Source organism: Vanderwaltozyma polyspora, genomic scaffold (assembly GCF_000150035.1).
Source record: "Vanderwaltozyma polyspora DSM 70294 KpolScaffold1044 genomic scaffold, whole genome shotgun sequence".
NCBI lineage: Eukaryota > Fungi > Ascomycota > Saccharomycetes > Saccharomycetales > Saccharomycetaceae > Vanderwaltozyma > Vanderwaltozyma polyspora.
Window position 1 is genome coordinate 69,536 of NW_001834634.1, and position 9,581 is coordinate 79,116.

The following is a 9,581-nucleotide window of genomic DNA, read 5'->3' on the forward strand; positions in this document are numbered from 1 at the left end:
AATAATTTTTATATGACCAAAAATATACTACAAATTTTAATATAAATGTTCTCTATTTATTTATACTGACTATTGACGATCATATTTAATACAATTTTCCTTTAATTCAAGATCTATCTTACTTAATTTCGTCATCTTTTCCCTAACCTTGCCTTATGGTCTCAGACCATTTTAATACTTTCATATTTCCATCAACTCTGTCACTTAAATCTTTTTGATTTAGTAATTCAAATCTTTGTCCCCTAATAATTGCTGTATAAGATTCAATATACCCATCTTCACCAACCCTGATATTTTCATCAGTAGTTTCATCCATTTGATTACTAGTATCCTCTATGAATAAATGCAATCTCCTTAATTCATTGTCCCTATCTTCTTTAGTGACAGTTATGGGCACTATAACTTGTTGATGTTCATCAGAAATTGTTGGTAATTTGCTTCCATATAATCCAGTACGTTTGTTAATTTCAGTAGCAAATAAAGTTGCATCTTCAATAGTACCCTTCGAAGATTCCACAATTAGATTTAATGACTTTGTTAACTTTAGAATTGGCTTCTTGGGGCTAACTCTATTAAGCTTTTTTAATTTTCTTGAATTTACTAATTTGGGCTTTGATAAATAACCATTAAACCTACAATCTGTTTCTATATGATTTATTTGAGATGACATAAATGTCATATTTTCAAAGTATTGGTCGCTGTTAATGAATGGAAACTCATATTGAAAATTCGAATAATCTAATTGTCTATACGGAATTGCTTCATTTGGGTCCATATATTGATTAAACATTATCCCACTAGAATTGGAAACCGAATGGTACCAATAGGCATCATAGATTTCATTATTATTTGTATTATTTGAAAATAAAAATTCAGATCCTGATTTGATAGGCAAATAATCAGTTCCGACATTCCCTTGGTAAATATTTGATGATGTTGAATATAGGTTGGCATTCAGATTAAAGGAAGATTTTGATGGTGTCAAAGTATCAAATTTATTCCTTTGAAATCTATTCAGCCTATACCTTTTTGAAGGTGTTTTTGGAATTCTTGAACTACCAATTAAATTTGACCTTGCTCTTGGAGGAGTCTCTATTACCGAATACATCGTTTACACCTGATGAGAATGAAGTTTTATTTTACGTGTCTGTAAATTGAAAATGAAGATTTGATATTCTATGAATTAAGATAAGAATGCATCATGGGAATGAGAAAAGGAAGAATATTTAAAATTCATTCTAAGAACAATAACATTGCTAAATATATAATTATTTGTTTGAATCTTACTATGTAAATGTAAACAATGAAATAAGTCATTAGCCTACTAAAGATATCAAAAGCATGTTTACATCTTTATTATTTAGAACGTATGCATCCATTGTAGCAGTTGCTATTATGAAAATATATAACCGTTGATCATTTTTATCAATAATCGATGTTTTAAATCATTCTTTTCGAAATGATAGACATTGTTTCTACGTCGAGTTCTCTTTTTCACCAAATATTTATCTTAAATTGGACACAGTTCCCTGTATTTGATTGTTTGGTTCAAGATATTCATTTCTTTTTTTTTTCGAAATGCAGTAGAAGCCAAAATAATAACAATAGCAATTGTGATGGCAATGGCAATAAAAAACGAAATCCAACCAGAATTTAGTTACACAAGTTGATATTGAGCATAGCGTAACCCATTCAGTTATGCATTGGATTGTCTTAACTAATCAGTATCTGATTCCTTGTGTATTACTTTTTTTTCTTAGCACACTTCAATAAGAAATAGTTAATTTATGACACTAAATATGTTTTGGTTTTGTAAATAAAAAATAAATATATGTTTAAATCAAAGAACACGTTAACTTAAAGCGTAGTCCCTAGTTAAGCTGGTCATGGTCATATCTGACAATTAGACTCTCACTCCTTTTAATTCTCAATTTACTGATACTTCAATTCCAATCATTATCAAGCAGCCATTTATAATTATTTGTTGACAATTTGCCTTTTTTGGATAAGAAGAATTAAAATGGTCCCAACAGAATGACGTTTCGGTTTCCTATTTAGGAAATAGTCACCTGTTGCGTCAGAAAAATTATAAACGGTAATGTAGAATCTTGAAACGATACAGGTATCTATTTGGATCAGACCAACAAGACTGATTTCCAATCTAGGATCTTTAATCTTTAAATTCCAGTATTATAATTGACTTTAATGATTGGGTTATTTAAAATTTAAGAAGATATATGAAGATTTTCTTTAGAATTTTGAGGTACCACGTCAATTTTCACTGTTTGAGATCGAAGAATTTATTTAATAGTGCTATATGATTGAACTCATGAAGCCACTGTTTTATTTTTGTTGGACTAAAACACTATTATGAAGGATGTCCTTGGCACTTTGCTTCACTTTTGATAGAGGTTCTTGAGCGTTGAAGTTTCATAAGGAAAAGATTTAGGATCTTTCTCAAACGTTCATATACTCTTTCTTCAACTGTTAATAGGAACAACATTTATTGGAAAGGAATCAATAAAACTTAGTTAAGTCGTTCTTGTCGAGAATGGGAAAATCTTATGAGGTAATTTCCTGGTTTCGAAAATGGGGTTCTCAACTCTGTACCTAATTAAATGTTTCAAACCATACTTTAGAAAAAAATTTGAATGTTTTGTTCTTTCTCTTATTTACATATTTCTTGTCTTGAGAAGATTATCAACTTCCTTAACTTTGATTCAAGTCAAGAGATTCTTTAATAAAGTTATTGTCTCTCAATCAGATCTTTGAATGAACCCCACTTGATAATATGGTGACATTAAAGTACCTTTTGCCAACATAATATCGTGGTAAGTTTCAAAAAAGACTTTTTTTTTCAGAGCTATTCATGTATAACTCATTTCTTGAAAAGGGTTAACAATTTTGGTGAAAGCCACACACAAAATAAAAGGGTTTCGCATTTTTGGCCAAATGTTGTTAGTATTGTGATTGCAATTTAATTATCATCCGAAATCATAATGTAAAAAATGGCATATAAAGCAAAGTGACACATATTCAAATTTGTGACACTAAATAATATTGCTATTGTTGTAATCATTTCAGAAAATTTACAGGTATATAAATTGAATTAATTTATACTTAAAAAGGTTCTAGATTATTTAATTGTATAATCACTTTTTCTATAAACATTATTTGAGTTGTTATCTCTTTTGTAAGCAATTTTGGTTATGTGATTCCTTTTTGAATTTTTAGTTCTTGTTTTTAATTCTTGAAATAAATATATATAAATAGACACTAACAAAACTAAATACACTAGCTAGACATCATATTTCGCTTTCTGTAGAGACTAAAATACCAAGTCTACAAAGTAAAATATAAAACACTACGAATAACTAAATAGTCCAAAAGAAAGAAAGAAAAAAAAAATATTGAGAACATAGATATCAATTAAAAATCATTAACTCTTTCAAATTTAATTTCAAAGTTTTTTCCATTTCCCACTAATTCACATAACTTTTTGCGATGTCATTTTTTTCAAGAAGTCGTTCTACTGACTCTAAAAGCCGTGCTCCTGATTCAAAAAGTCGTCCAATAATTATATCTATTGAAACAGCAGCATCTTCTGCTCTACGTCATGCCACCGGTGACCTACGCAAGAAGAAAGTTGAAAAGGTAAAGGCTAAGAAAGTTGCAGCTCCAAAGAAAGTTAAAATTAGAAGGGACCCACCAGTAAGAGCCAAAAAAACTGCAGCCCATTTGAGATCATTACCAATTGTCCAACAGACTCAAAATGGTTTAAACAAACTTTCATTGACAAGAATAGTATACTCCGAAACTAAATATACCAGTTTAAAAGTAATTGACTCCAGATTTGTTCAATTCTTTGCACCATTCACAATCTTCACTGATGATGTCATGAATTCGGGTTTAGTTCTAGTAGAGACATTGGTACCATCTCTAAAGACTAAAACTTACAATAGACTCGGTGAAGAATTCATGTTCCCATATAACTTTGTAGCAACTTGGGTAAGTGGTGTTGCAAAGAAAGGTTATATTGCCTTTGAAAATAATTACCGTAAACCAGGTCATGATCAACTAGTCAGATATAGAAAATTCTACAACAAGAAATACATTAATACAAACGGAAAACCATTACTAAGAGGTATATTTGATCCTATATTTTTGCCAGCTAACAATATGTTTGAAAATTTGACAATTAAATTCTTACCTATTGGTAATAAAGTTCCATCTGATGGTTTCTGTTGTGAATTTGACAGAGGTTTTGCTTTGACTGGTAACTTTTTAGTTAGAGGAGCCACAGCAACTGGTAGACAAATAACTTCCCTGGTTTCAATGCCATTCATTTATATGAATCACATGAACAATGTCTATAATGACGAATTGGATAAAGAATTAAGAGTATCTTTCAGAAGCTCAATTAAAGCTTTAGGTAGAACTAATGTCTATTTAGAAACTGAAGCTATTGAAGCTTTCAAGAACAGCAGTACAGGTAAGTTATTCCAAAACAACGATGCCAAGAGAATTACTGACGCAGACACTTTATTGTCCGAAACACCAAAGGCTGAAGAAAATTCAAAAGTCGAAGAAACAAAGCCTCAGCCAGTGCCACTAAAGGAATATAAGTCCAAATCAGAAGAGTCTCTCTTGATTGAAGTTGCATAGCCAATCCCCAACTAATGACAAAAGAAAATTAAAGTCATTAATAATTTACTAATATTATAAAATTTTTTTTTTTGGATTTTTTTCTTTTATTTTTTTTTTTTGAATACAACTTATAATACCTCGTTAATGTTAATAAGAATTTTAAAATATGGTTCAGATTCAAAAGCATATATAGGATTGTATATATTATATAGATATGGCGTTTTATAACTAAAGTTTAAAAGATATTTTTTTGCGCAAAAAAAATTTATATATATATATAAATATTAGATTTAAAAAACAACAAGTTACAGGGGTTAAACTAACTTTCTAGTCAATCCCTAATGTTATCATAATAATGGCATACCTTTGTAATAATTCAACTCTTTCCCCCAACGTAGGTGTCCCTTGAACAATCCATAAAAGTATTAATATATAATTGCTAAGGCAAAATCTTTCTTCCACAAACCTGTCGTTGTGATCTCGTGACATTCTCACCAAGGGAAATATAATGAAGCAAAATCAAAGACAATTTAAAGTGACTGTTTTTTGAATTCTATTACACATCCGTGCATCATCACAAAACAAATCTTATTTCTTTTGAAGCCAACCCGATCCAGCAAAACTGCCAAATTTTAAGAGTATAGTTCGTGATAGTGAAAGCCCTTGACAAAAAGTACCATTTTTGCGTCATCGCGCGAAATCAATTCCAAAAAATAAAAAAACAACGTAGTTGTTTCGTGCCGGAATGCTCGGCGCGTGGTATCGCAGCCACAGTTTGTTTTCCTCTCTTTCCACTAAAAACAAACAATTTTATAAAACTTTCTCTCGCTGGAAGCAACTAAATGAACATTTCTAGACAGAGAGCTAACTTCACGCTCCTTCTAAAACCCTTGGATGCTTCCCACTAGGACTATAGTTCCTTTTCCTCTATTCTGCCCCGACATCTCAGCCTAAGTTTCTTCTCTCCAAACAACCACAAGCTGCCAAAAACTTGAAAAAGTTTCAATTTCGGTTAGAGAGGTTAGTGAGAGTGTGTGTCTCTCTTTTGCCCTCTCTTTCTACAATAACTAGTCTAAAACTACTGCCAAAACTCAATCTGAACCTAACTGAACTGAACATAGACACCATGCTGGTAACCAAAGTTAATCTGTCCATCTATCTATCTCTATCTATCTATGGATCCATCCATCATCCTATACTCATTGAAGGATTGAAGCGTCTTTAACTAATATCTGTTCCATCAAATAATATCCAACAAGCCATTCTCACAGGTCACACACAGGTCTGCTATTGTTAGGTTCGATTTGGTTTAGTTGGTCTTGTTTGCTTTAGTTTTGGCTTACTCTAGAGAGAGAGAGGTATTGGATGAGAATTAGCAATGCTATGGGTAAGAATTAATTCGTGAAACGTCGAGTTTCATTACTACAGTATGGGTATTATTGTCCTTGTTCTGGTAGAATCTTGTGTATATTGTCAGTTGGATCCTAATGGAATGGTCGTTGCAATTAGGATATCAAAATAGTGAATAGCCGTTAAAAGATGTGTATTAATAGTAATATCTTGCGTTATAAGAGCTCTTGATTTTGTTTTGGCTTGAAGTTCACCGTAATACAGGAAACAAAGTACCGAAAAAGTGAGTAAAATACTGAATACAATAAATAGTACAGTAATTGATAAATCCAGTTTGAAGCATTGCATAATGACATCGAATATTATTTGAAACGAGATAGAAGTGATGAAGAACAGTGGAACTAAACAGGATTGGAAACTCTGAAAAATTTAACGTTCCTTTGGTGTATATACATGTGGAAATGCAATCTTGAAATTATATATACATGTGGATTGGATTATATTAGAGTTCATACAGTTAATAATAACCTGGAAAATACTAATACCGAAATGAGACAACTACTGAATAGAATGGGAATATAATTATACTTCGAATGAGAGGATATTTAGCACTTTGAAGGTATACTTGGAGAGAACTATCGAGAAATTCGATACCAAACAACCCTAGTTATTAAATATGGAATTGCTTACACATGGATTTATTTAGTTACCATACTAATCGTTGATATTAACCGATAATGACAATTTTTTACTAACAATTAACTTAATAATATGCAAATATTATTTTTACTTTTATTTTTATAGTGGCTCATTTGAAAGAATACCAAGTCATTGGCCGTCGTTTGCCAACTGAATCCGTTCCAGAACCAAAGTTGTTCAGAATGAGAATCTTTGCTCAAAACGAAGTTATTGCTAAGTCTCGTTACTGGTACTTCTTGCAAAAGTTGCACAAGGTCAAGAAGGCTTCTGGTGAAGTCGTTTCTGTTAACCAAATTGCTGAAGCTCACCCAACCAAGGTTAAGAACTTCGGTATCTGGGTTAGATACGACTCTAGATCCGGTACTCACAACATGTACAAGGAAGTTAGAGACGTCACCAGAGTCGCTGCTGTCGAAACTTTGTACCAAGATATGGCTGCTAGACACAGAGCTAGATTTAGATCTATCCACATCTTGAAGGTTGCTGAAATTGAAAAGACCGCTGATGTCAAGAGACAATACATTAGACAATTCTTGACCAAGGACTTGAAATTCCCATTACCACACAGAGTCCAAAAGTCTGCCAAGACCTTCTCTTACAAGAGACCATCTACTTTCTACTAAGCTCAATATTAGATGTCATTTTATAAAAATTGAATTTCAGATTTTAATTTATCATTAGAATATGACATTCATCTATAATTTTATGTGTAACATGGTTTGTAGATTTTAAAAAATCGGATTAACAAGATAATTTTTTGGGAGGTTATTATGTAGTTGTACGTAGTTGAAGAGTTCAAAAATGGTAATTTTTGATCCCATATTAAAAAGAATTAGTTTGGTGACATAAAAGTAAACGCCATATTTATATTCAAACTTTTCTTCTCATTGCAAGTTTGGTTTTAATGGCGGTCACTTATTCTTTTTTGTCTATAAAGCTCAGAAAAAGCAACCTTGAGTGTGAAGAGATTAGTACATATTATGGCAGTATTTAGTTGCTGCTTTTGTCCTGAAAATTGGTTTTTGCTTCACAGGATGTAAAGCTATATTGGAGATCTATATAATTGAAAATAAAAGTCCCCCTTCCCCCACGCCCACACAGTTGTTGAAACAATGGTCGAAACTTCAACAAGAGTAAACCATATACATATTTCTCTTGACTACAGTTGTCATATCAGTAACTTAATTCATATTACCTCAACAGGTTTACGAGCAATGATAACAGAACACATCCAAAATTGCCTATGAAATCCTTTCTGCCGCATTCATAGTTTTAAAAAATTTTCAAATTAGAATGAAGTCTCTCCCAGATAACTGAAATATTCACTTGCTCGAACTAAAAAAATACAGTAGTATAAACTTAAAATAACATTATAAATTATTGTAATTTAGGTTAAACTTGAATGAATTTACGTCATTTGCTCATCGATAGCTAATGTTGCTTGCTACTCCTCTTGCTCTTGCTTCATCTTTTTTTTCCTTCTATCTCCATTGTCTTCCTGTCGTTTCTTTTCTCCAAAGAGTTTTTCCGGAGAATTTAGTCTTTTTGGTTTGTCGAGACAAAAAGAAACAACGCCAAAAATAAAAATAAAAAAGTTAAGAAGCTTAAAGTCGAAAACGAAAACGAAAACGAAATTGAAAACGAAAATGAAAATAAAGAAAGCTCACCTAAATGGATATTGATTTCGATTCGAAACTAGTATAGCATAAAGTTAGTTATTTTATTGATCTAAGGTATATTTTCAACGTTTATAAGGTTGTAGTTATCAATTGAGAAGCAGAGTAAGGTTCTGAATTTAATTGGGTTGGTGTTTTTTTGGGTTGAACTTTTATTTTTGAGCTTTTTCTGTTTTTGTTTTACAATACTTGATCTATGCAGAAAAATAAACAAATATAACGTTAGATAAATTGATCTTATATAAAATTATTCCGCTGAATTATAGTTTTATTTGCTAGTTATTATTCATCTGTAATAGTTTTTGTATTTTTGTTGTTGTTGTTTTTCGCTACATTAGCCATATATCTTTAGATCAAACACTATTTTACATTGCTTTTTTCTATTACTACTATAATTAGGATAGAAATAAAAGGGGAAGAAAAAAATAAAAGTAGGCGGTAATTGCCAATTCATACATATATATATATATATATATATATCTTCCAGCCTGTAGATGATTTCTACTCAGAGTAGCACGACTGCCTCAAGGCGTAAATCTTCAGCTCATAAAAATCTTTGTGACCCGAATTTATTGGATATCCCAGAGGCGTCTAAAAATTCATTCCATTCTAGATAAATGTCCCTTTAGGGAGAATTCTAATTTCAAAAATATGGACACTGATGTGAAAAAATTCTTTAGACTTTTAAAAATAAATTGATTTAGGTATTGAAATTTGATCTGAAATAAATTATTCCAGAAATTGTGTTAAATTTCCTTATTAGGCCTTTTTGGGTCGGTGCTTCTGCGGTTTCAGTAATTTTTGGAAGGGCATTTTAAAATTTGTTGGGACCCCAGGTGTTTTATCGGAATTAGAGTTTATTACAGGTGATTTCTCGGAAATTTTCGTTACGTAGAAGAATTTTTCGAAAGCTTGTTTTGGATAACGAATTTGGTAACGTTAAGGATTTCCGTGGGGGGTTTCAAGTTCCAAAGGGGTTTTAACGGTGTGTGTAAATATTGGAACGGGAAATTCATTTCGTGTTTCCAGGGGGTGTTCAATTTGTGGAGATGATCTAAAGCCGTGAAACAGGTTGTTGTCCTCCAGAGGTATCCTGTACGTGGGTATGAGTTAAAGATATGTGTTTTGTGACCTGGGGTTCACGGAATCTGTGTTTCTGATAAGAGGCAATTCGATAATCTATAGGGNGTTGTTCTGACTGCTCTGTCG

At 31.7% G+C, this 9,581-nt stretch overlaps 3 protein-coding genes across 3 annotated transcripts; 2 read left to right on the forward strand and 1 right to left on the reverse strand.

Annotated features, from left to right (window-relative positions):
• Positions 1–142: 142 nt before the first annotated feature.
• Positions 143–1,108, reverse strand: Kpol_1044p30 (uncharacterized protein; the record flags this gene model as incomplete). The annotated part of the gene is made up of 1 exon (XM_001643778.1): positions 143–1,108. One exon carries the CDS (start codon positions 1,106–1,108, stop codon positions 143–145), a length of 966 nt encoding a protein of 321 aa, XP_001643828.1.
• Positions 1,109–3,504: 2,396 nt separating this feature from the next.
• Kpol_1044p31 (uncharacterized protein) lies at positions 3,505–4,665 on the forward strand (the record flags this gene model as incomplete). The annotated part of the gene is made up of 1 exon (XM_001643779.1): positions 3,505–4,665. One exon carries the CDS (start codon positions 3,505–3,507, stop codon positions 4,663–4,665), a length of 1,161 nt encoding a protein of 386 aa, XP_001643829.1.
• Positions 4,666–6,878: 2,213 nt separating this feature from the next.
• Kpol_1044p32 (60S ribosomal protein eL20) lies at positions 6,879–7,319 on the forward strand (the record flags this gene model as incomplete). Its single annotated transcript, XM_001643780.1, has 1 exon — positions 6,879–7,319. The coding sequence occupies one exon, from the start codon at positions 6,879–6,881 to the stop codon at positions 7,317–7,319; it is 441 nt and encodes a 146-aa protein (XP_001643830.1).
• Positions 7,320–9,581: the final 2,262 nt, after the last annotated feature.